Source organism: Prionailurus viverrinus, chromosome B4 (assembly GCF_022837055.1).
Source record: "Prionailurus viverrinus isolate Anna chromosome B4, UM_Priviv_1.0, whole genome shotgun sequence".
Lineage (NCBI taxonomy): Eukaryota > Metazoa > Chordata > Mammalia > Carnivora > Felidae > Prionailurus > Prionailurus viverrinus.
Genome location: NC_062567.1, coordinates 24092183 through 24118765, shown reverse-complemented (window position 1 = coordinate 24118765; position 26583 = coordinate 24092183). Strand labels below are relative to the sequence as shown.

At 45.2% G+C, this 26583-nt stretch overlaps 1 protein-coding gene across 4 annotated transcripts; it reads left to right on the top strand.

The window, feature by feature from the left end:
• Positions 1-47: 47 nt before the first annotated feature.
• MAP3K8 (mitogen-activated protein kinase kinase kinase 8) lies at positions 48-24682 on the top strand. 4 transcript variants are annotated; one of them, XM_047867468.1, is made up of 9 exons: positions 49-427; positions 3119-3210; positions 4937-5295; positions 12158-12325; positions 14873-15134; positions 16798-16904; positions 21720-21872; positions 22508-22754; positions 23713-24682. In XM_047867468.1, exons 3-9 carry the CDS (start codon positions 4960-4962, stop codon positions 23841-23843), a joined length of 1404 nt encoding a protein of 467 aa, XP_047723424.1. In that variant the 5' UTR covers positions 49-427; positions 3119-3210; positions 4937-4959; the 3' UTR covers positions 23844-24682. The 4 variants fall into 4 exon arrangements, with proteins under 4 accessions (XP_047723427.1, XP_047723424.1, XP_047723425.1 ...); XM_047867469.1 differs by lacking the exon at positions 49-427 and adding an exon at positions 683-884; XM_047867471.1 differs by lacking the exon at positions 3119-3210 and having other exon boundaries at positions 48-427.
• The last annotated feature ends 1901 nt before the right edge of the window (positions 24683-26583 follow it).

Sequence of the window (26583 nt, the reverse complement as noted above, 5' to 3'; positions counted from 1 at the left end):
CCTTCCGCTCCGCCCGGGCGCCCCGAGGACAAACGGGGCGGTGGGGAGGGGGGGACGGAATTTCCCAGAGCGGGGGCTCCGGCTTCCCCGCAACGCGGCAGTCTCTTTCTGTTTACGGAGTGAAAGGGGAAATGGAAAAGGCGGGGAGGCGGCGGCTGGCGTCCGCTGCACCGCCCCTCCGCCGGCTCAGACGCCGTGAGTCAGGGGCCGACGAGGGCGGCCAGGACGTGCGGCCTGAGCTGGCGGCCCCGCGCTCACTAGTACGCTCCGGTACGGACGACGCGCCACGCTCTGGGGCCGATCGCCCTGGCTCCGGCGTCTGCTGCCGCCGGATCTCGCTGCCCCTGCGCGCCCGACTCCGGTGGGCCGGCCACCAGCGGCGCACCGAGCCGTCGTGGGGCCGCGGCTGCAGCGCTCCGTCCGCCAGGTAACCCTGCATTCGGGAGCTTCCGGGGGGGGGGTCTTTGTGGTCGCAGCCCTCCTGGTGGCGCGCCCCCCCCCCCCCCCCACCTCCGACTGAGGGGCAAACTGCGGGGCTCTGGGAGGTGGGGGCGTGGCCGCCGCCCGCGCTGCTGCGCTTCCGCGGTTCGCGCGCGTCCCGGCTGCAGCCGGCACAGCTGGAAAGCACCTTGCGCAAGGGTCTCACGGGGTGCAGACTCCGACTCCTCCCCCTTCCTCCTCCTTCCCGGATCCCTAGCGCGCGAGCCGGTTAGGTCCGAGCAGTGCGCGGGGACGCAGAGACCCGCTGTCACCGCGCCTCCCGCTGCGTACGCCGCCCGGCCGGCCGCACTCTCCCCGCCGACCCCGGCGAGTGCGCTTCGGAGGCTGGAGACCCGGCAGCCGCCCGCCCAAATCGTGGGGGCTTTTATCATTTACAAGTCCTGGTAGGCTTCCCGGGCTTTGGAGAATAGGAGGAGGGGAGACGGGGTTGGCGGTTGGCGGAGCAGAGAACTTTTTGAATAGCTGAAACTTAATTTCTTGCTTATGTAACCCGGACGCTCTTCTGCGATTAAAGGGTCGTTGTAGCAGAACGTGAATGCTGGGCTTTTGGTCTAAGAGAGAGTGTTAAGGAAAAAGTTATTTCACGGATGTTTCCCGCTGGTCATGCGATATCAGAGCTCCGAAATTCTTCTGTGTCTGGGCGGAGAACGACGCTTAGAAAGAAAGGCGTGCATAGGGATTGTCCCAAAAGTTGACAAGGAAGGCCAGGAGGTGTCTTTAAGAGAAACGTCTATTTCACTTTCGGGAAGAGATTTTGGCACAGAATTAAGAAGTGCTCCTAATAAAAACAGGGAAAGAAACACTACTACAGTTGCATTAGGCGTCTGTAGCCTGAGTCTCACGTATTTGCCAAGTGGAATATAATCTGATCCCAACTCTGATGGATTGAGGTTTGTATGCCTTACTTCCGGCAGATGGCCCTTGAGGACTTTTTCTTTCTTATAAGGCAAACTGGATAGTTGAGGTATCTAGAGGTTTGGAAGCAGATTGGCTGTGCTCGTCTACAGCTAGAATGTGTAATTCTGGGGCTTTTGGAGAAGATAGATATAATAAGAGGTGGGCCCCGAGGGGCAATGTACCGAAAACTGGCAGAAAAATCTTTCGAGTGGGAGGTAACACAAGGCGTAATTATCCTTTGTTAGGCAGAGGCATATGCCGATAACCTTGGCCATTTTTCATTCACACTTGCTAGGGATTTCTCAACTTTTGTTTACACAAATAGAAGTAGCCAAGAGGGTAATGTTAATGCTTAGGGTAGGATTTCCTCTTGCTGATTTCTGAAATAATTCAAAGCAAATAATTTGGGCTGTATCTGCCCATTTCTCCATATCTAAGATTGTTGTGTTTGTCCACTCCGTTGACAAGTGGGGGCGTCATGAGGATTTTTTTTAGTAACCTCTGTGGGGGAGAGTCTTTATTGGTGAAATAGAACAGCTTCACAAGCCACGCTTTTTCTACATGGGTAGTCATCTGTAGAACTCTGAAATCATTAAGCGTGTTGTCTGCTTAATTAAGGCCTGAAAGTGCTGAGGCTTTAGCAGGGGCCTTTAGCAGGCTGCCGGGTCCTGGGGTTGCTGGGGTGCACTGATTTGCGTGGCAGGAGGCTGTGTTGCTAAGGAATTAGGCCTGGCTTCAGTGTCCTGCACTCCTCCGCCTCCCCTGCCCTCCCTCTCTCCTTCCCCCTCTCCCTCTCCTCTGCTCCTCCTCTCTTCCTTCCCCCCTCCCTCATCAGGAAACTTAGGAGTGTGTGCACTGAAACCTCCTAGGCTTCGGGTATGAATGCTTGAGACTTTCTGCACAGTGTAAAAATCAAAACCTGTCTTTCCTCTCTGGATCATCTGACTTGTAAACTGCGTGGACTTTTTTTTCTCTTTCTTTCCTGAGTCACGTTGCTACTAGGAACTTTATTTTCTCTCCAGTCAGCCATTTGCTAAGTCCAGGAGCCTTGGAACTTTTCAAGCCAGCGGGGGTCCTCAGTCAGGCTGGTTTTGCTTTAACTTCCTTTTCTCAGTAAATTCTACGGGCAGAAACTGCAACCGAATGGCCCAACGAAATTCAAGGCGAATGTTCCTCCATTAACCTAAGAAATTCCTTTCATAACTCAAGACTCCAAGAGCCTGCATCACAGTCTCTCTCAAAGACACAGGGAGGTCTCTGAGAGGAGCTCTCTAGATATAACTGTGGTGGTAACAGCTATCAAAGCATTTCAGAGGTTTCTACCTTTTTTTTTTCATTTTGTCTCTTATTCTAGATACAGCCTTTAGAACCTAACCCTGGGGGCGCCTGGGTGGCTCAGTCGGTTGAGCGCCGGACTTTGACCGCTCGGGTCATGATCTCGAGATCCGTGGGTTCGAGCCCCGCGTCGGGCTCTGTGCTGACAGCTCAAAGCCTGGAGCCTGCTTCGGATTCTGTGTCTCGCTCTCTTCTCTTCACCTCCCCCACTGGCACTTTGTCTCTCCGTCTCAAGCTCTCTCTCTCTCTCTCAAAATAAATAAGCATTAAAAAAAAAAAAAGTGAAGAAGCCCCGGGGATTGGTAGCCACATCCCATTTGCAGATAAGAAAGGCCTAAGCGTATCTGCAAAGCCAGGAGTCTGACTCAGTACTTCTTTTATGCAGGGACCAGCAACCACAGATGACAGAGCTTATTAACCATGCAGCAGATACCTTGCACACCTGAACTTCTTTAAACCTCACAACCGCCCTATGAGGTAGGTGCTGTTATGCTTCCATTTTGCAGATAGGGGAAGTAGAGGTGCAGAGTGCTTGCCCAAGGTCGGGAGGCAGTGAAGGAGGCGCTGGGAGCCCATCCCCAGCAGTCTGAGCCAAGTGGAGCATCAGACTGCAGGGTGTGGGATTGCTCTCTGCCGACACAACTTGCGCAGCAGAAAATGGTCACGGAGTAAGTGACTAGCGACACCAGATTGCCTGGTTCTTTTCTCAAATGAAGTTCACTCCGAGGCCAGCGGTGGGTTCCTGTGTTGCAGGTGGGTCCCCGAGGTAGAACATTTCCTGGAGCTTTGTACTTGAGCTCCAGTTAGGTGGAGGCCCGTGGCTTTAGCATGGAGTGTTGGAGGTGTTAAACGGTTGTGCTTTTAAGAACCAGAAACATGGGGGTGCCTGGGTGGCTGAGTCAGTTGTGTCTGACTCTTGATTTGGGCCCAGGTCATGGTCTCGTGATCTCATAGTTCATGGGTTCGAGCCCAGCATCTGGCTCTGCGCTGACAGTCAGGAGCCTGCTTGGAATTCTTACTCCTTCTCTCGCTGCACCTCCCCTATTTGTGCTCTCTTTCTCTCTTTCTCAAAATAAATAAGCCTAAAAAAATATTAAAAAAGAAAAGAACCAGAAACATCTTTCAGAGAGGCTCTGCCTTCAGGAGCACCATAGGTCAGGGAGACATTCATGCCTCTGAATTCTCTTAGATGTCTTAAGTAAATCTTTTTATCTTTAATCCTCTGGCTAGAACGGAGTTGTTCTAAAATCCTGAGGAACAGCCTCTTTTTTTTTTTTTTTTTTTTTTTTTACCTTTGCTTTACCTTCTTTTTCTCATTTATGGATCCCGCGGTGTAGCCCCGATTTGCATATAAGAACTGAAATACAATATTAGCAGGTATGTAATTAGCTGGCCTTACACGTGTCTTGCTTAGGACTGATTCGGCTTTGTAGGCCTCTCCATAACACCACAACTTCTAGAGGGTGATCAATCTAAGTATTAGATTAGCTTTCTTGGGCCATTGAGATACACGCTTTGTGCTGTTAAGGAATTCTGGTCTCAAGAGGGGACGGCTGATTTCACAGGCTAAAAGAAATCTTCCCCTCTTTCACACTCCTGGCTGGTAGGATTTGAAGCTTGTGGTCCCCAGTCTACAGGAGGTGTTTAACTCATTTGCATCAGAATTATTCCTGAAACTTGACCAATCACCACCTGCTTACTCACATTAGAATCCGTTTTACATGTTTTTGGTTCCAAGGCCTGAATTGTATTTGCCAAGTGAGCTCCTGAATTTGATAAAATTGTTCTTTTTCTTTAAAGTCACCCAAGGCTGGGAAGCCACAGAGATCTGTGCGGGGAGGGTTGGTCTCTTGGGGGAATGGTAGGGTTGGAAGCTGTCAAGGGCCAGGAGCCTTGGTATTTCCTGAAGGTTTGTTTTCAGTGGCTGTAGCTGATGCCACCAGTTCAGTGAGTGAGTGAGTGAGTGAGTAAGGAGTAAGCTCTCTGGATCTCAGGTTTCCCCTCTGTAAAGTGAACAGCTGGACTAAAGGTTATCTAAGGTCCCTTTCTTCACTGTCAACTTGAATTTACACTGTTGACCCAGAGCCCTCCTTTCACCAACAGGCGCATGGAAGCCTGTTCCCAATCCTTTTATGTCAGTTTCCCATTGATCTTAATCGCAAATACAAACACCGTCGCTAAGCGTTCCTGTTTTCTTTTGCAGACTCTCTAAAAAGCGCAACAGTGATGGAGTACATGAGCACTGGAAGTGACGATAAAGAAGAGATCGATTTATTAATTAAACACTTGAACGTGTCCGATGTCATAGACATTATGGAAAATCTTTACACGAGTGAAGAGCCAGCGGTTTATGAGCCTAGTCTGATGACCATGTGTCAAGACAGTAATCAAAACGAGGAGCGTACAGAATCTCTGCTGCTCAGTGGCCAGGAGGTGCCTTGGTTGTCCTCCGTCAGATATGGCACCGTGGAGGATTTGCTTGCCTTTGCAAACCATATATCCAACACGGCAAAGCGTTTTTACGGACACCGACCACAGGAATCTGGAATTTTATTAAATATGGTATGTTTTTTCCCGATCGTTGAGTGCTGTGGGTTCAGCTTTGCTACGGCAGCTTCACTTAATGCAGAGGGGCATTTGAACCAGGCTTAGACTGGCTGCCAGGTATGACTTTTAAAAATGTGGTGTCCGTGAGAATCACCTCTGTGTTAAAGATGCAGGAAAGGTCTTCATTAGGAGTTCCACTTAAAGAACCTTTTCCATCTGTCCGTTGTACAAACAGGCCATTAAGAAGAATGTCTTTTAACCTAACAATTCATTAACAAGTTCATTCGTTAGTTAGGCAGAAGAAAAAGCCTTAATGAGAATCCTTCATCTGAGAGGGGGATGCAGACTTTAATTAATTATTTTTGAAAGCTGAATTTTTTGCTCGTCTCTTATCACATCTTGGGAATGTCCCGATGTTAATACTGGCTAACTTGAGTTCTTGCAGAAATGTAGTTTGCAGGCCATAAATAGCTATCCACAGATTCACTCTCTTTAATTGGCAAAGTATGAATGACAAATGAAATACCTCCTTAGTCATACCAGGTATGCAAATAATCCAAAATGTTGTGACAGTACTTTGTCACAGAAGTTGATCAGATGATGTGTTTGGGTGGGTCTGGGATTCTGGCAGTCTTAGTGGGTCAGAGGTGAATGTAGGTGCTGGGTAAAAGTCACTGAATTTTTTAAAAAGAACAATTGGCAAAGGAGGAGGTAATAACGTGCAAAATGTGTATATTGATGAAAGTAACTCCTTTTCCTTTGGTGCATCTGTGTGGCAAAATGGATAATGTCGGGGGAAGGTCAGTGTTGAATGATTAGAGTCTGGACAAAGTACTTAATTATTTCGTTGTTGGGTTTTGCTTTCTTTCTTTCTTTCTTTCTTTTTTTTTTTTTTGTTTCGTGTACTGCATTCAATTAAAAAACAACACAGTAATTTAGGTCAGCTTTGTAGTATACTGTTTTGTTAGAAACCAGTCGTGTTCAGCTCTAGCTCAGTTTGGAGCAAGGTTACGTTTTGCATCCTTGCGTGACTTGCTTTGGTTCCAAGTTGTAGGTAACAGTTGACGAAGTACTTTACCTTGATAATATTAGTTCTTCTTCTACATGGAGGTAATCCTCAGCTAGGAGCACTACGTGTTTTCGTAACTAAAATATAGGTGGAGAGTTCTGGTTAAAAAGTACCTATAATGAGAAATAATTGTATGTTTTTTTAATCTATGCATATGTTAAGATGGGTATTTTAAAGGAACACACGCAGAATACACAAAATTCTTTTGCTTATAAATATGTAGAGACTTAGGAACATTTCCTCCGGTCCATCAGATTGATGAGAGATGGGCCATAGAAGTTCATTGGGGGTGTACAGAAAGGAATTGAGGAAAATTATAAAGAATACAAAGAAATAGCTTCTGGAAGGGTTTGAGTGGGGGTGGGGGGGGGAGCCAATGCAGAAAAGGGGAGAAACAAAGACATTAAAAGGAAGTAGCAATTTTATCAGCAAAGGCTGAGAATAGTATGTTGCCAGTCCCTGCCATGGGGCCCGTGCTCTATAAATGAACGGATGCTTATTCAGGAGAAAATTTAAGAATAGGACAGATGATAAAAGCAGGGACCTTTAAGACTTTAGAAAGCTTTTCAATTTAAAAATGATCAAGAACATAAAGCAAGGAGATTTAAAACTGGAGTAGAATAACAGAAGAACCTTAAAATCCACAGGAATGTAGACCAGGCCTCCCTGGGCAAATCAGCCCAGTGGTCGGTGGCTCTCGGGACTGTGGTTGACTTTTCTGTCACTAAGCTTCAGAATCGGATACCTCCCGTGACTGCTAGTAACCTATGCCAGGCCTGTGCTTTATAAATAATGGCTTAGGAATCGTGATTTGCAGTGCTTGGTCTTTGGCAGTCGGAGACAAGATGAGGAAAGAGGCACAGCTGGCTTTTGACTCCCATTCATCCTCATGTGGTGCTCCCCTGGGAACCATCCCCTGGGTAAGACCTTTGTCTTCCTGTGGCCCTCCTCCTAATACCCTTATCAAAGCTTTTCCACTCGGGGCTTCATTTGCTGCTGTCTCTTTGCTTTAAAAAACGATAGCTAATTATCTAACAGCCGGATAGATTCCGAAGTCAAATTGATCTATGAAGTGCATCTACACATGGACCAAATGCTTTCCTTTCCAATATTCATCCATTCATTCGCTAGACGTAGGTCAAATATCTACAGCGTATCAGGTACTTTTCCAGGTGCTATAGATCCAGTATGGAAGAATCTGTGCTCTCGGGTAGCTTACTGTCTGGTGAATGTGGGAGAAAAGTAAACAGGCAATTACAATGAATGCAGTGTGCTACTTCCCAGTACAACTACACCTTGATTGCAGTGGGGCTGCTCAGACGGGACGCCTTGACTTTACATAGCCGTGAGGGTGGGGAGGGGGAAGAGACAATGCCAGACAGGCTTCTACAAGGAATTGGTGCCTGAGCTCTCGAGTTGGAGTCCTCCAGATAAAAGGGGATGGAGAGAGGAGGAGAGTGTTCGAGGTGTAGGGAATGGCACATACGAAAGCCCAGAGGCATGGAGACGTGGTGTGTTTCTGGCAACCAACAACAATAAAGCCCGTGGAGTTAATGAGACTGGGCGGAGGACCAGGAATTGCAAAAATATCCCCCAGCCTAGGCATCTAATTGGCCTGCACGCGTATGCAAGTGCGTGCTATTTTTCTAAAAATAATATTCATAAAGATTCCACCCACGTCCAGCGGGACCTGGAGAAGAAGCTTTTGTAGACTAACCTGGGCATTGCTTTGTATGACAGTGCTGTGAGTTGTTTACACTCCAGACCAATTCATAACTGGAGTGGGGGATGAATAACCGAAAATGGGTTGCCAACACCAGACTCATTGGTGATTGTATGGGCGCTGCAGGGCCCCAGAGGGCTCGCTCATGGCTTCTCAGGCCTGAAAAAACCCTTAAAGATACTTGAGTCAAGCCCTTTGTCTGATGCTGGAATCACCCCGGTCTATCCAATAATTGTTGGAACATTTTGGTCTGTGCCTGAAAATGTCCCGTGACGAAGAGTTGATCGCATGCTGGGGCATTAGGTTTCATACTTAGCCCATTCCGACTGTAGGAAAGTCCTTCCTTCTAGAGAACTAAAATCTGTCTCTGAGTCCCCTTAGCCCTAGTCCTACTTTTCAGCCATAAAAAGGTGTATATGTTGGGTAGTGTGAGGGTGCAGGCCCATGAATGAAAGTGCCTGGGTGTGTATTTCAGCTCTGGCTTTAGCTCTGTGATTTGGGGCTAGTCATTACACCCCTCGATGGCTCAGTTGACTCATCTGTAAAATGGGCAGCATCGTAACACTTACTCTGTGGGGGTGTCGTGTGGAACAAATAATGAAGGCACGTGAGCTGTTTATGTATTGTGAGTGTTGAAAGGATGCCAGCTGTTGTCATGGCCATTGTTGTCCACAGCTGTTACTCTCCTTCCTTAGGACAGTCTTTCCTATATTTTATTTATTTATTTTTTTAACGTTTATTTATTTTTGAGAGAGAGAGTGACAGAACATGAGCCGGGGAGGGGCAGAGAGGGGGAGGAAGACACAGAATCCGAAACAGACTCCAGGCTCCGTGGCGCAGAGCCTGACATGGGGCTCGAACTCACGAACTGTGAGATCACGACCTGAGCCAAAGTCGGTTGCTTAACCGACTGAATCACCCAGGTGCCCCAGTCTTTCCAGTATTTTGAAACTTTAATGTTCCCCACATCTTCTCTCCTCTGTCCCAAACACTTCTCATTGTGTCTGCTACTTGTCACTCACTGGATCATTAACTGTCGTTGTCACCTGGGCAGCACCTTCTGAACTCAAGCCTGGGTCAGTGCCTGTCTTACAGCCCAGAACTTGAATGTGGCAGTCCCTTTGTTGTGTGATCAGCAGAGTGGAAAAGAGCCAGCTTTGCCTGTGTTCCCCATAATATGCCTCTTCTAAGTTGTATTTGTTTTGTAGCAGCCATAAACACAGGCTCCCTACGGAGTTTATTCTTCTTAAAATACCTAAGAGTTTTTCTCAAGTCCTGCTGCTGGGCCCAGTATTGTTGAGCGTCACTGATCTGGAGGAGATCCAAAGTGTGCTTATATGTCTGTGCTTAATGGTGGCTTTGGTAAGCTGAAGAACTGGCAAAAGATGAGCAGCGTGGACTTCCAGAAGATTATCTTGCAGGGACCCTAAAAGAAGAAGAAGGGAAAAAAAAAACACATTGCAAACCCAAATAAGGGAAGGTCTAGGCCAGGGGAAGAACCAGGGACTTTGCAGAACTACAGACTAGTTGGTGCTTGCGTATCACACTGTGTGTTTTGGGGTTTATCATCAAAGGAGAACCGGCCCTCGGAGGAGGGTCCCCAGAACATGCAAGATTGCAAAATCGGGCCGGAGGAACTCGGCGGTATTCCCTCTAAAGAGGCGAAGGCTAAGTGCTCAGTGACTTGTGAGTGCAGACTTTTAATAACTGGCTTTTGATCATGGCTTAGCTTTAATTCCAGTCTTCTAGAAGATCAGAGGCACGCAAGAGCTGTGGCTTTGGGGTCAGACAGACCTGAGTTCGAATCCTGACTCTGCCATTGCCTAGTGAGTTACTTAACCTCTTGAAACAGGTTTCCTCATCTGTAAAATGGAGATAAAAATAGTACTTACCTCACAGGATCGTTGTGAGCCTTTGATGAGGCCGCAGGACAGAGCCTGGTTTGTAATTAGCTCCCAACAGGGGTACCTGGGTGGCTCCGTCGGTTGAGCATTCAACTTCAGCTCAGGTCATGATCTCGTGGTCTGTGAGTTCGAGCCCCCTGTCAGGCTCTGTGCTGATAGCTCGGCACCTGGAGCCTGCTTTGGATTCCGTCTCTCTCTCTCTCTCTCTCTCTCTCTCTCTCTCTCAAAAATAAACTTAAAAAAATTTTTTTTTAATTAATCACCCAACATACGGCTGCTGTTATTCTCCTTTATCCCTTGGATCAGGTTGGGTTATAACAAAGTTGGACAGAAGTAAAACTTCTGTGAAGGCGAATGATACCCTGAAGTGGATAACTGGAGTCTAGGTGACGTGGGATATGTAAATATTTAATAACAAGAAAGAAGCAATAAGCATGTGCAGTGGAGTGCCGTGGGTATGGTTCTGTCTAAATGTGGAAAGGGACTAAATTTATCACGTTCTTAGCGTGCTGTAAAAAGAGGCCTCCAGTCACTGGAGGTGAGACACTTCTCGAAAGGAGGTCATATTTCAAACGAGGCAAGTCTATGGGCTGTCGTAAGTATTCTTATTCGATTTCCTGCTGGGGCTCCGTGCAGGAGCTGGCTCCGGGGAGTGCTCAGGAAATATTTCATTTTAAATTTAGTGACTTCACACTTCTTAGTATTGGAGCTGTCCTCTGCTTCGCTGCCTGACTAATAGCACACGCATCTGTTGGTGGGGGGGGTGCAGCTAAGATAGGCGGTAATGGAGACGCAATGAATAACCCTGGGATTATTAGAACTATTCCCGCGGCAGTGACCTTAGGACAGGCCCACGCATCTGCACATGAATCAGGTGTTCATTCTTTTCCCATGTGGTCCACATTCCCCTTTGGCCTCTTCTGCACTTGAAATAACTTAATGTCATGACAGTTTCATAGTTCCTGAATTCCTAAACTGAAGTCCTAATACTGCTAATTGCAGTGAGGAAAAATTTGTATTTTTGAGACCATTTATCCCTTGAAAGAATATTTTAAACCTGTTTTAGGCATGTGCTCCAGGTCATAATTCCCGTGGACTATCTTATTACTTTGTTTTCATTATAATTATAATTATTTCCCCTTGTAATTTTTTGCTCTCTTACAATTGAGATATTCTTGATGTGCAGCAAAATACAGAGACCTTAATTGTCCGTTTTGTTGAGTTTTGACAAAAGCACATACCCTTGCAGTCCACACTGCTACCAGGATGCAATTCTTTTATTTATTTTTTTAAGTTTATTTATTTTGAGAAAGAGAGTGCAAGTTAGGGAGGGGCAGAGAGAGAGAGAAAATCCCAAGCAAGCTCTACACTGTCAGCTCAGAGCCTGACACGGGGCTCGAACCCATGAACTGAGATCACGACCAGAGCTGAAATCAAGAGTTGGACCATTAACCAGCTGAGCCACCCAGGTGCCCCGGGATTCATCTCTTTTAATATTTGAATCGATTGGTTTTGAAACCTCCCAGTGTGTTTGCCTGCTCGGGAGCTCTTGGGGGTTAAGGGTCTCATAGCTGCCTCCTCACCACCGAACACAGTGGCCAGCACACAATCTGCGCTCAGTAAATTATTCAGTGGGCGAGTAGATGAGGGATAATTCTGCCCTTACTTTATTTACGCAGCACTGTCAACTCATAGCCCTGGCATACCACATTATTTTCCAGAATCCTCCACGATCACCAGTTGATTTCCACGCTCTCTCTGTATGCGTCATGTGTGAGTAATAGCTATGCAGACTAACAGGTTAGCACATTTTAATTGGAAGCAAGTCAACTTGCAGTCACAGCTTATATTTATGCAATCTTTATTTTCAGCCTTTTGGTCGCTGTAGTCATGCTCCCTTCGATAAATAATTTTTAAAGTTTTGTTTGACAATTAATTACTCACCAGTAGGTGGAAATACGATCAGGTCCAACCAGGGATGTGTTTCTGTTACATGCTTTCTCTGTCTTGCTGCAGCTCTAAATATAGTCTCTGTACACTGTTAGGATTACACAACAGTGACATTAATTTCAAACATGGCGTGGAGGAATGCAATCTAAAGTAACCAGTCTGAAGGGTGTGTCTTAGAAAAGGAGTTTGCTGAAGTTCTCACCCTCCCACCTTTTTTTGTTGTTGTTGTAGGTAATCACTCCCCAAAATGGACGCTATCAAATAGACTCTGATGTTCTCCTCATCCCTTGGAAGCTGACTTACAGGAATATTGGCTCTGATTTCATACCTCGGGGGGCGTTTGGAAAAGTATACTTAGCACAAGATATAAAGACTAAGAAAAGAATGGCCTGTAAATTGGTATGTACTTTATAACCAGACATCCTGTAAAATGGAGATAAAAATAGTACTTACTATTCGTATGTTCCTATGTTCGGTATTGTGGGTCTTACTCGTTTGCATTACTCAGAAGTTGTTACCATTTGACTGGATCTCATGTAAGGGTGCCCTGTCCAAAGGCACCTTTTCTCTTTTTCTCTTTCTTCGTCTTTCTCTTTCTCTTTTTCATCCTCTTTTCCTTTTGCTGTCTCTTTTTTTTTTTTTTTTTCCCCTTTTGGATTTGCTTGCTGCCTGTGGCTGTTCAGCCCCTAACTCTGCTTAAGTGCATAGTTGGTTTTACTCTAGTTTGCCTTGATAAAAAAGAAAATGCCGCTGGCTTCTGTACCCGGCTTGGATATCATCATCCCTCTTGTGGTAGGGTGGAGTGGAGGGGAGCTATCCTGCAGGAGCAAATCTCTGTGCTGCTCCTTTAATCCCACCCACTGGGGAAGGGGCCAGGTAGGGAAGCAGAAGCTGGGCAAGCTGCCAGGCTTCTCAAGACTGTAGATTAAAGGGCTGAATTTAGGGGCCCCTGGGTGGCTCAGTCAGTTAAGTGTCTGACTTGGGCTCAGGTCGTGATCTCATAGTTCATCAGTTCGAGCCCTGCATTGGGCTCTGTGCTGACAGCTCAGAGCCTGGAGCCTGCTTCAGATTCTGTGTCTCCCTCTCATTCTGTACCTCCCATTAATGCCCTGTCTCTCTTTCTCTCTCCCTCCCCCTACCTCCCTCCTTCTCTCTCTCTCTCTCTCAAAAATAAATAGTAACTTAAAAGAAAATAAAAAATAATAAAGGGGTGAACTTAAATAGGCCAATTCTTGTAAAGATGCCATCACTTGTTATTAAACGGTCATTGCTGAGGTACCCCTGCTTTGGACATGTACCTGCCTAAGCTGGGCACGTATACACACCCCATGACCCAGCAATTCTGCTCCTATAGGTACACACCCCATAGGCATGTACACGTGGTCACCAAAAGCTGTGTACTAGAATGTTCATCAGAGCACTATTTGTAATAGTCCCAAACTGGAAAGTTTCTAGATGTTGCAGCATGGTCTCTTTATACAATGGGATGCTGTACAGTGAAGAGAACACATGATTTACACCTGTAGTAACGTAGATGAAACTCATAAAGACATGTTAAGCCAAAACAGCCAGACAGCAATCTGCTCTGTGAGATTCCACTTCTATAAAGGCCCAAAATAGGCTAAATAGATCCATGCTGCTGGAAGTCAGGATAGTGGGTGCCCTTGGGAGGCAGTGACTGGCGGAGGTCAGGAAGGGGTTCCTGGGGTGCTGGTAGAGTTTTGCTTCTTGATCCAGGTGGTAGTTACATGCTGAAAATTCGTTGAATTTGCTAGTTAACCAGTTTTGTGCTTTTTTGTATGTCTGTTTTACTTTCAAAGGTTTTTAGAAGTGCAATAAATTGAAGTCACTTTTGATTTGTTGACTATGGCCTTAGTCTATGTTATTGTAATTAAAAGCTCACCAATATACTGGCCTCATTTATTCCTTCAAAGAGATTTGCTAGAGTATCTGTTATCAAAAGGAAAAACGGAGGTATTATCACAAGCCATTTGAAGGTTGCATTTAGAGGAGATGTGTCTCAGTTGTCTTAAAAGAATCTGGGGACATTTTAGAAAGAGCTTAGAACCAAAGTGCCCTGTTGTACAGTTTTGTCAGAAAAGGCATGAAAAAATACCTTTGTTGTTCTCAGAGTACTGACATTCAATTTTTAAGCTGTATTTTTTTGTCTTAAGAACATACAGGGTGATTAACAACCCCTAGCAGATTCAAAAGAATGTAGATTGAAGAATGAGACCCCTTTGGCTGAGGCAGCTACTGTTAATGAGTTCTGTGTCTTTCCAAATGTCTGTGGACATGTGTATGTATAGCTTAAAAGTTTTTTACAAGTGGGAGCATAAAATACGTACTTTTGCATTTTGCTTTCTTTGTCTAACACTAGATTTTGGAGACATTCCATTTCCATCTGCACTGAAAGATCTACTTTTTTCTTTATTAGTAACTTTGATTTTCCATAGAATAGATGGCCAGTGCTAGAGCATGAGCTGTGGATCCAAAGACATCATATTATTTCGTGACAAGTTGAAATATTGATGCTAGAGCCTAAAAATCTAGGTGCCGTAGAAAGTGTATGTAAAATGGATGGGAAATTATCACCCTTTCGATTCAATCATGGATAATTCTTTGGTTGGATTGCTACATTTTAAATGAAAATAATACTTTATATTTTGTTATTTTCTTCTTGTGAATTGTACAAGTTTGTACGCTTTGACCACCTTCACCTATTTCCCCAAGCCCCCAGGCCCCGGCCATCACCTAAAGCGGACATAATGTAAATGCAGGTTTGAAGTCAACATTATTTGAACTTGGCAGTATAATTTCATGCAGATCCTTGAGGGATCCTTGGGGGCATTTATTTGCCTTCTGGTTTGTGGGTTGACCTCTATTATAGATATTTTTTCACTGTCCTGGGTTGGTTAGCATCTTACTAGTATTTCTGTGTTCTAGATCCCAGTAGATCAATTTAAGCCATCCGATGTGGAAATCCAGGCTTGCTTCCGGCATGAGAACATTGCCGAGTTATATGGCGCAGTCCTATGGGGTGAAACCGTGCACCTCTTCATGGAAGCAGGCGAGGGAGGGTCTGTCCTAGAGAAACTGGAGAGCTGTGGACCAATGAGAGAATTTGAAATTATTTGGGTGACAAAGCATGTTCTCAAGGGACTTGATTTTCTGCACTCAAAGAAAGTGATTCATCATGATATTAAACGTGAGTAACCTTTGCATGTGAACCTTTTAGGCTCTTAGATAGGAGGCAAATGGACTCCTCCTATCTTTAATCCAAAGATCCTCAGTGAAGGGGAGGACAGCTGCCCTGGAGCACTTTTCACTGTCCTCCCCTGCGCTCCTGAAACATGTTTTAGAACCCAATAGGGTCACTAAAGCTTTCAAAGTCATAAGGAAGGAGGATTATCCAGTTGTGGAAGATTAGAGCCACACATCTGTTGAGTCCTGGCTATGCCCTTGTTAATAAGGCTTTCAAAAATAGTAATTTACTTTAAACACACACAGAGTCCAGTCGTTTTTGGGAAACAAATGGCTTTTTAATTTTGAACACCATTTTGCCAATAATTCGTTAAACAGGCCTTCGCTGACTGCTTTCTAGGGGTAAGAGATGGTGGGAAATACAACACAGAGACCCACTGTAAACCCTTAATATTTAATGCTAAATCGCACTAGTGAAACTATTACTTGAACAAAAAATGGGTATTTTACTTTTTCATTTTAGGAAAGTGGCATGATAATCATATGCTTATATCTTAGAATTTGAAAGCCAAGCTCGTAAGCATTATATTTTTCCAGCTTTATTGAGATCTAATTAACATATAACATTGTGTAAGTTTAAGGTATGTGATGTAATGATTTGATGTATGTGTATATTGCAAAATGATTAACACAATGAGATTAGTTAATACATCCACACCTCACAGAGTTATAATTTGTGTGTGTGTGTGTGTGTGGTGAGAACTTTTAAAATTGACTTGGGGTGCCTGAGTGGCTCAGCTGGTTAAGCATCCAGCTTTGACTCAGGTCATGATCTTGCATTTGTGGGTTTGAGGCCTGCATCGGGCTCTGTGTTGACAGTTCTGAGCCTGGAATCTGTTTCAGATTCTGTGTCTCCCTTTCTCTCTGCCCCTCCCCTACTTGCGCGCGCTCTCTCTCTCTCTTTCAAAAAATAAAACTAAAAAAAATTTTTTAATCGACTCAGCAACATTTAAATATATAATACAGTATTATTAACTATAGTCACCCACGGTGTATATTTTACCCCCCAAACTGGTTCATTTTACCACTGCAATTTTGTGCACTTTGACCACCTTCACCCATTTCCCTGAACCCCCAGCCCCTGGCCATCACGATCTGTTGTCTATTTCTATGAGTTTAGTTGTTTGAGATTGCACATACTAGTGGGATTCATACAGCTTTCATCTTTCTCTGTCTGACTTATTTCAGTCATTTCACTTGGATCTTCAAGGTTCTTCCATGTTGTTGTGAAAGGCAGGATTTCATTCTTTTTTATGGCCGAGTAACGTTCTATTATATTGCATATACACACATATCATATTTTCTTTATCCACTCATCCATCATGTACCCTTAAATCGTTTCCATGACTTGGCCATTGTATCTTGAGCATTATTAGTGTGTGCAACCATTTACGCCCACATCAACTGCGTTCTTGGCATATCTAAAGTGATTTTCACTTAAATTCTCACCCAGATTTATCCTGCTCTTTTGAGTATAATATGATCATCCTGGTAGGGAGCGCATTTTAGTCTATTCTGATTTGGGACTCACTGTTTTAGGTGATGTTTTTGTTTTATTTATGGGTATATAGACAATTTGATACTAAAAAATTGTCTTCTTTTTATAGCTAGCAACATTGTTTTCATGTCCACAAAAGCCGTTTTGGTGGATTTTGGCCTAAGTGTTCAAATGACTGAAGATATCTATTTTCCTAAGGACCTCCGTGGAACAGAGGTAATTCTATTCCCCCAGGGATGGTCGATGTCTTTTTAAGAGTAAAAATAGGGGCGCCTGGGTGGCGCAGTCGGTTAAGCGTCCGACTTCAGCCAGGTCACGATCTCGCGGTCCGTGAGTTCGAGCCCCGTGTCGGGCTCTGGGCTGATGGCTCGGAGCCTGGAGCCTGTTTCCGATTCTGGGTCTCCCTCTCTCTCTGCCCCTCCCCCGTTCATGCTCTGTCTCTCTCTGTCCCAACAATAAATAAAAAAAAAAAAAAGTAAAAATAAAAAATGTTCTAGCGTTCTTGCAGAAAGGACTGAAAAGGGGGTGAAAAACCATTGCATCAAATAGGATTATCACTGGAGCATATTTAGTGAGCACTTGCTCTGTGCCAGGTACTAATTTTAGCATTTTAAATGAATTACATTATTTAATCCTCGTAACAAATTACCTCGTTATTGGTAAATATTGTTCTCGTAGGCAAACACTATTAGGATTCCCATTTTACAATAAGGGAATATGCTAGGAGGGGTTAAAATAAAGGGCCCAGGGGCGCCTGGGTGGCGCAGTCGGTGAAGCGTCCGACTTCAGCCAGGTCATGATCTCGCGGTCCGTGAGTTCGAGCCCCGCGTCGGGCTCTGGGCTGATGGCTCGGAGCCTGGAGCCTGTTTCCGATTCTGTGTCTCCCTCTCTCTCTGCCCCTCCCCCGTTCATGCTCTGTCTCTCTCTGTCCCAAAAATAAATAAACGTTGAAAAAAAAAATTTTTTTTAAATAAAATAAAAAAAAAATAAAATAAAGGGCCCAAAGTTACTCAGCAAGTGACAGATCCGGTACTTAAACCAATTTTTTTCGGAGCCTAAATATCGTCACTTTTTACGATAACTAACATATATATATAGTCTCAGTGTAACTTGTATTACCGTCTTGGTTCAAGTATAGCCATAACTGACGTAGTTACTAATAGTATATATTGAGGACCAACCACATTTTAGGCTTACCTTTCATTCTAGAGAACCTGTAATGAATCTCAAATTTATTGTAGCGCAAATAAATTGTATTTGAAGGTCCAAACTAACTGTAATTAAGTCAGTGGTGAAGCAAAAGCAAAACCAAACCACAGCCGTTTCTGGATGTAAATGAGATGCATGCATGAGCTTTCAGCTAACGTATTTAATTTAACGTACGCATGATTAGGCTGAACAGTTGATTCATACAACAAGCGTCTGTTGAGCATAGCTCTGTGTCAGGCTGTTGTAGGTATCAGGGATGGACCACTGGACAAGGCCAGCAGGGACCATGCCTTTGGTGGTATTTCAGCAGCCCCCACTCTTTGGTGAAGGGACCTGTTTTAAAGTTACCCGAATTCTTCAAAAAGCAACAGTTTGGTTCATAGTAGACTATGATGGGCATGGGGTTGGATGCAAATGGTAAGGTAAATGGGTATGGAAGCCTCCTCTCTGGTTCGTGTCCACCTCGGTAGGGTGCTTAACTATTAGAACCTCCCAGCCCCAGGTTCTGAAAATGTCCCCAGCAAATGGAGAGAGGGCCCTTGGCTGCACCTTTACCTTAAGATCACCGGGTCAGTCTTGGTGTTCAATCAGATGACAACCGTTAGTCCAGCTGGTAGGCGCAGTGCACTGAACGCAACCGCGGTATAAAAACAAGCAGGCAGACTTCATCTTAAACCAAGATTGTGGGAGCTTTTTCGTAACTCTCTCAAAGCAAAGACTTCTCCTGGGCAGCAGCAGAAATTGCTGATAGTACTGAAGTTATTCCGGAAAATACTTGAGAAAGGATCCTTGATAAGTTGTCTGTGAGCAGAGTAATATTTAGAAGAGAAAACTGTAAACTTCTTTAAAAGAATGTTTCAGTCCCCAGATCTTAAGAACACTTCACCAGAGCACAAAATCTAATTAAGACTTAATGCTTACGACATGTTTTTTTTGGGAAATGTTTCAGCATATTTTGGCATTAGTCAGAAGTTCAGATACGTGACATTCTACCCTTTTTCCTGGAGTCGGTTTGAGAAACAAACTATTTATGGTATTATAGATAGAAAATACCTTTCTCTTCCCGGCAGTGTGATCAAATTGAACATTTTGCAATGGCTGGAGGAAGATATGTCTTCTCTGGGATTCTCTAGTAGACAGAGTGTGTGTGCTTGGATGTGAGATAATGGCATAGCGTTTGCTCTTAAATAGTATTTGGATTGAGTTATTTTCAGCAAATGTAAATTGCTTTTTACAGAGTGCTCAACTGACTTTAATGTCCAGAGTTATCAACTTTCTTCAAATCAGCCTGCATTTACTATCTGTGTATGGTACTCACAAGTCAAAATTTGATGAGTAAGGTGGTAAAGTCACCATTAAAAGCTTTTAGCAAGACTCTTCATCTTTGAAGAGTCAATAAGATGTCATTTGCCAAAGTCAACTGAGCAGAGTTACTTTCCATTAGAACTTGATCACTTGTCGGGGGGCGGGGTGCCTGGGTGCCTCAGTTGATTAAACATCTGACTTCAGCTCAGGTGATGACCTCATGGTTTGTGGGTTCGAGCCCCACATTGGGCTCTGTGCTGACAGCTCAGAGCCTGGAGCCTGTGCTTTGGATTCTGTGTCTCCCTCTCTCTCTGCCCCTCCCCCACTCATGCTCTGTCTGTCTGTCTCTCAAAAATAAACATTAAAAAGTTAAAAAAAGAAAAAACAAAAAAAAAAGGAACTTGATTACTTGGCTACTGCATAGCCAGAGATGATTTCTGATCCCTGCTGTGTAACTCACAAGTGCAAACACTGGTCACCTGTCTTTGATCTCTCTCCCAGCATTCAGATTCAGAACACGGCTAATCTGGCATATGTTCAATTGTTTTTTAATTACATGGCAGAGAGAAAGAATAAATAATGAATGCAAATAGCTAATTGGAACAACTTTTATAGCATGGTTCTTTTTTAAAAGTTCTTATTTCCTTCTGAGTCTGTGTTTGGTCTTACTTGATAGAGGTTAACACATTAATCATCGCGCGTGTGAGCATGCACACACACACACACTTTGCACAGTCTCTTTCTGTTTCTGATACACGTGTTGAGAGGTGAAGCCTTGACCCCCAACCGACAGGTTCCCTTGCTCTAGTGCCCCAGGCCTGAGGGGGTGCAGGTCTCCGAGAGCCTTCCATGGTTCCCACTGGGCGTGTTTCATGCTTGCCGTCAGCCAGCCTGAAGAGTTCTCGAACGCCATGCCCTGCCGCTCTCGCTCTCCTAGAGCTTGAGGAAGCAGGAGCTCTGAGCCACGGAACTCTGGGGGACCTGCCCGGCGCGGGCAGCGGTCAGGTCGCCAGGTGGGTGGGATGCTGCATCCCCAAATCCACCACTGACAGCCTCCAGAGCTGACGTCGCCCACGCCGACGGGCCATACGTGGCCTGATCTTTGCCTAGGAGAGCAAGCCAGCAGGGAGGAGACGAGCATCCTCCATCGACAGCTAAGCCTTCCCGCTGCATCTGTCGTTTTGCTTTGTGATGATATTTAGTAAGAAAGTCTGTTGGGATGCAAAGGCAGTGCCTTTACTTTAGGAAATGCTTGAGAACAGGGAGCTCAGTGTAGCCTGTTTGGTGAGACAGACAGACAGAATGAGCAAGGGAGGCCAGGAAGTGTGTTGTAGGATACTGTTCAGGATGGTTAGGATGGGGAAACTGGGAAATTTCCCCAGTTTTTGTAAGCCAGTTGTTTTACTTATTGACTCTGAAATATATTCCAGGAACACTTACCCCTTTCTCCATATTCAAATGATGGACAGCATGAAAATTTCTTAATGCTAAATATGGATATTTACTCTGTATTTATGTCTGTACCAGCCATAAATATGGATCATTGGCTACGAGTGTTTGCTTTCTTTCTTTTTTAAGTTTAGAAGCAAACGCTTCTTAGAGAAACTATTTCTGAAACTAGCTCTACTTTTCCAGCATGAAGCCAAATAGAACTTACAGAGTGATACAATGTCACACCTTTAATATTTAGTCACCGGCTACATCGTAGGTAGAAATGAGAAGTAGTTCACGTAGGGGCACCTGGGTGGCTCAGTCGGTTAAATGTCCAACTTTGACTTAGGTCATGATCTCACGGTTCGTAGGTTCGAGCCCTGCGTCAGGCTCTGTGCTGACAGCTCAGAGCCTGGAACCTGTTTCGGATTCTGTGTGTCAATCTCTCTCTCTCTCTGCCCCTCTCCTGCTTGTGCGCTCTCTCTCTCTCTCTCTCTCTCTCTCTCTCTCTCTCTTAAAAATAAATAAAAAGAGAAGAAGAAAAAGTAATTCTTATCAATGACAGGACCACTTTTACAACGTTACCTGCTATTTTAAGTTTTTCTCTCCCGTGTGATGGGTGTTAATACCCTAGGTATTTCTGCTACCTTTTATTACTGCAGATCATTAGAGGGTCGGCAGTTTAATGACAAACATGAAGTGAAAAAGTGGATTTGTAGTATCCATTTAAATATGCAAGGAATTGGTGTTTTAATAGAAAAATTAAACCAAGGTATGTGCCTTCCAGAACCTTGGCGAGTGGGTGTCCCAGGTGGGTCCTTGGCTGCCGCGTGTTCAGTATGTTCAAAAGCGTTGCTTTTCATTAGGCTGCAGAGACGTCTCGGGCCCAAGTTGCTGGCTCCCCGAGGGTGTCTGTGTCACTGTCCCTAGCGTCAGGGAACACAGCAGTGACACAGCCTTCTGAAGGACTGAAGCATGCAATAAATACGGTAAAGCTGGAGGAGCTAGCTTCCAGAACTGGCTGAGGGAAATGGACCCCCAGACAAATGGAGGGAGTCAGACCGATGTTTTCTGCTTCTTTTTTAGATTTATATGAGCCCAGAGGTGATCCTATGCAGAGGTCATTCAACCAAAGCAGACATCTACAGCCTGGGGGCCACACTCATCCACATGCAGACAGGCACCCCGCCCTGGGTGAAGCGCTACCCTCGCTCTGCCTATCCCTCCTACCTGTACATAGTAAGTAGAGGGTCAACCAGGGCTGGGGGCGCGGGGGAGTTCTGCCCGCTCGGGAGAGCCGCCGTCCCTCCTGTAGCCCACCCGAGGGGAAGATGTGAACTGGTGACCCATGAGACGGAACTGGAAAGTTCTTCCCGTGTGGAGCAGAATCCCATTCCTGCAGAGAACGCATTGCTGGGAATTTACTAAAATCTGCACCGGGCGTCAGTTGCATGCTATTCTGTTATACGTGTCATCCTACAGTGCCACTTAGCGCCGTCCGAGTAGCATACATCTCCGAGCCAAAGAAGCTGTGTCTGTTCTTTGTCCACTTTCAGAAAAGACATGTTAGATTATAGATCCCCAAGCCAGCCTGGCACATAGCGAACCCTGCAACTTCCATTTTACCATCGAGAGAGAGCAGATACGTCCCCGTTACGGCACGGTGACCCTTGAACATCGTTAACCCACAGAATTCGTTTAATTCGGGGGCTCTTAAGACATTCCGGGCAAACGTGGTTAAGACAGGACTGTAATGGTGCGGGGCGTGCGGTGGGAGGCAAAATGCCTTTCCAGGTCCTGGTAACTGGAACGCTCTTCCTGTTGAGGGTGTATTTTCGTACCACTGGTGCTTAAGAGAGCTTGTTTGCTGCTAGATCCACAAGCAGGCGCCTCCGCTGGAAGATATTGCAGATGATTGCAGTCCCAGCATGAGAGAGTTGATAGAGGCCGCCTTGGAGAGGAACCCCAATCACCGCCCGAGGGCAGCAGACCTGTTAAAACATGACGCCCTGAACCCCCCCAGAGAGGATCAGCCGCGCTGTCAGAGTCTGGACTCCGCCCTCCTTGAGAGGAAGAGGCTGCTGAGCAGGAAAGAGTTGGAACTTCCAGAGAACATTGCTGGTATGGACACCCTCCTGTGCCCGACGCCCCCCTGCTTCCCTTCTTTTTCTGTCTGCATCAGACTTCTGATGGAGTGCACAAAAGCACTCGGAAACAAAAAACTGGAGTGACTTCTCGAGTGCCATAGAGTTGTTTGAGAAATTTAAGCAAGAAGTTTAGCAAAAGCATTTAAAAAAACAAAAATTGGCTAATCGACCAGCAAATCAGGGCATGGTTCAGTGCAAATGCAGGTAGCCGCAGTCCTTGAGAACTGCCTCTGACTTGCTTTCTTGCAATAGGGAGTATCATGTGCTTTTAAAAACGGATCGAGCAGGGTAGTTTTGCTGTTGGTTCTGAACAGACTTTTATTTAATTCGGTTACGGCAAAGCCACATCAGTCCTTGGTTGGAAACATCAAGATGAAATACTGAGTCTGAAGTCAACTTGCATTTTTGTCTTCCTCTGCCTAAAACCTCTTTGCCAGCTATGAATCTTTCCCACTTAGGAAAGTCAGTACGCATTCCAGGAACACTGAACATGCACGGAGAGTGTTTCTATTTTTATTATTAAAATCTGTGGCATTCTTAATCCATTTAGGTCCAAACCCAGATGTCACGCCTGGAATGTTTATTTGCATTTCATTGTCTTCTTGTCTGACTTTACTGTATTTAAAGAGAACCATCTGGGGCATTGGAAAATACGCCAGAATTTCTAGCTAATTTCTTGTCATCGGTGACTCTTTTTCGAACCTTTTTGTCTGTGTCATATTACCAAAACTAGCCCATAATGTTCAACTCTAAGTCTATCGTTTTTTAATAAAACCATAGCTCGAACAGTTTTTTCATGAAGACCAAAGTTTCCTTGTACCGCCTCCCCCACCCCTGCACTCCCCCCCTCCCCAGCCGGAAGGAACAGGTATTTATTATTGAACATGTCACCTGATCATTTATTTTATTTTTTTCAATGTTTTCCTTTTCAGATTCTTCATGCACAGGAAGCACTGAGGAATCAGAGATGCTAAAGAGACAGCGTTCCCTCTACATAGACCTTGGGGCCCTGGCTGGCTATTTCAACTTTGTACGGGGTCCGCCAACACTAGAATATGGCTGACTGATGTTATCATTTTCTCTAAATAATCAAGACTCAGCGTTGGTCTCCTGGAAGCTGGTCCTGCTGAGTCTACACTGGGGCTCTGGATAACGAACTGTGCCATTTGTTAGCTGGCCATGTGGGCTCCCGTGACTCATGAATGTGACTCCACATGGCTCCCATGGGTTTGATGTGTGAAGCTGCCCTGGTAGCTGCCAGGTCTAAAGGTTCTCATTTCTCAGATGGTATGACTCAAAGGGAGCTGAGGGTTCATGGCAGGATCGTTTCTAGTGACTGATTCCATTCACTGTGCACTTTGCTCACCATTTACAAAATACCAACCACAAGGATAATGTGTTAGCCTGAAATTACCATTCTTGGTTCTGATTTAAGTACGGGAACTTCATTTAACTCAGAATAGTTGGCTTGTATATATGGGTGTATATTATAACTCCTTGAGCCTTTGTGGGTAGATTCTAGTATAAATTAAAGTCGTCATATTTTGGGTGAATAGAACAACTTGAATCTTCTAGCAATAAGCTGAACTGGTGTCTCAAAAATGGCTCCTTATTCAGGAGCCATCTGACAGAAGCCACTAGTGACAGGTTCTGTTATGTTCCTATGGAAACATTTTGTACTGTATATGCTATGCTTAAAACATTTAAAACATGGTGTTTTGAATGTGGATAAAACTGTGTTAAACCACATAATTTCTGTACATCCCAAAGGATGAGAACGTGACCTTTAAGGAAAATGAACTTTTCTAAATTCTTAATGTTGCTACTTTTGTAACTCTCCTGAACACTTCCTCGTAAGCATTTGTATATTAAAATAGCATACTGTGTATGTTTTATAGCAAATGCCTTCATGAATCTTTCTTACACGTACACATATTTTTAACATTGTAATTACGTCAGTATTCCTACCTAAAGTACGTTTTTACATCAGGCAAATGAAACCGGCACTTTTATCCAGCGTGATTGGTCAAGTCAACTGAATAAACTCAGTATTTTGCCTTAATTCTTGTGGAGAGTGCGATTCTCAGCTGGGACTGGGGGTGGGTTATAGGGGTTGGGAAAGAGGTGGGAGGAGAACGTGTATCACGAGGAAGCAAAGAATACCTGAGCGTTTTGCAAAAGGTTCGTATGCTCCTCGTCTATCACTGCTGCATTAAGCCATTGTTGTCATCTGGGTTACACCGCATGCCTTCGGCACAGTGGTGCAGAAGAATACTTGTTAGCCCCCGGTGCAGGCCAAGCCTGGTTCTATTTTGCAGCTTGTTTTTATACATTTATACTACCTTTGAATATATGCTTGCATGTCCTATGTCTGTCGTTTGTCGGGTAAATAACTAACTTGCCTTGTGTTAGTTATTAACTAACCTTACCGTGTGAGGTAGATTTCAGTTGACACAAATTCTTTTTTTTTTTTTTCAACGTTTATTTTTTTTGGGACAGAGAGAGACAGAGCATGAACGGGGGAGGGTCAGAGAGAGAGGGAGACACAGAATCAGAAACAGGCTCCAGGCTCTGAGCCATCAGCCCAGAGCCTGACGCGGGGCTCGAACTCACCGACCATGAGATCGTGACCTGGCTGAAATCTGACGCTTAACCGACTGCGCCACCCAGGCGCCCCTCGAGGACACAAATTCTAACAAGTGTCAGGGGTCTGATTTGTCATTCACCGAGTGACCCGCGTGACATACTTTTACGTGTGTTATGTGTGTTAGGTTTTACTAAATCCACCTCTGTAACCTCACAAGCTCATGGATGAAAGATGCACCGTTACCTCCATTTTGGGGGACCCGAAACACCGTGAGCTTAGACAACTATGCTTAAGATCCCAGAGCGAGTGAAGAGCCAGAACCCAGGCCTTTCTGTCCCCAGTGTGTATTTTCTTCCTCATAACTGTGCTGCTCACAAGTGATAGGCCATCGCAAGAGATAGATCATCTTGCTGCAGAGAAAGCACGATGCTCCCGCTGGAATTCAGTTCTCCAAATAAGGGCAAAAGTGGATTCGCCACCAAGCTAATGAAGCTTCAGCCTCGGGGCCCGTCACTTGCATGCCGCTCCATGGCCCTGTGCCTGCTTTTATACTGCCTAGATCACGTCCAACAAAACCTGGACCCATCCCTGGGGCAAGGTGTGTAATTTTGGATGATTTGCATGAAAAACTAGAACAGTCCGTATGAATTGAGTTCCAGTTAACAAATTCCACTCGGAGGAAAAACATGCTAAGTAAATTGGAGCTCTTATGGAAAGATCTGGGAATGTTTGCCAAAAGATGGCCATAGGCAGTGGTGGCCGAAAAAGTGGTCATGAGGGCTAGCAGGGCAGGTTTGGGGCTGAGACCTGTGCGCGGAGCACCCGAAGAGCTGTTGACCTAGGAAGCAAAGAGTTGCAGCCTGGGATGGGCCACCAGAGTCAGCTTGAGAGAAGAAGGAGGCCCTGAGTTGGTTCTGAGGAAATCCATCATTTGCTTCCTGAGAAGGCAAGCAGTGGGGCTTTCAGGCTTGGATATAGCGGGGACAGAATGATCATATCCTGAAAGCTTCTGTCCTTCCCTCCACACCCCCCACCCCGCCCCCGAGAATTCCTGTTTCAGGCAGCAAAGCTTTCTGATTGTGCAGGGTCATTGGAATGCTTCATGGAAGACAGATGGGGGCCTCTCCAGTTCGGGTCCTGGAGATCACCTTGCCTCAGCCCCCTGTTGGATGGGTTAGTATATACCTACACTTGCTCATCATCACATGGCAAATGC

What these genes read in the sequence shown, in the direction of transcription:
- MAP3K8 (XM_047867471.1), top strand. Translation starts at nt 4,960, where the DNA reads ATGGAGTACATGAGCACTGGAAGTGACGATAAAGAAGAGATCGATTTA. An exon ending in AAAGAATGGCCTGTAAATTG is followed by an intron (nt 12,326 to 14,872) that starts GTATGTACTTTA and finishes TCTGTGTTCTAG; the next exon opens with ATCCCAGTAGATCAATTTAA. An exon ending in AGGACCTCCGTGGAACAGAG is followed by an intron (nt 16,905 to 21,719) that starts GTAATTCTATTC and finishes CTTCTTTTTTAG; the next exon opens with ATTTATATGAGCCCAGAGGT.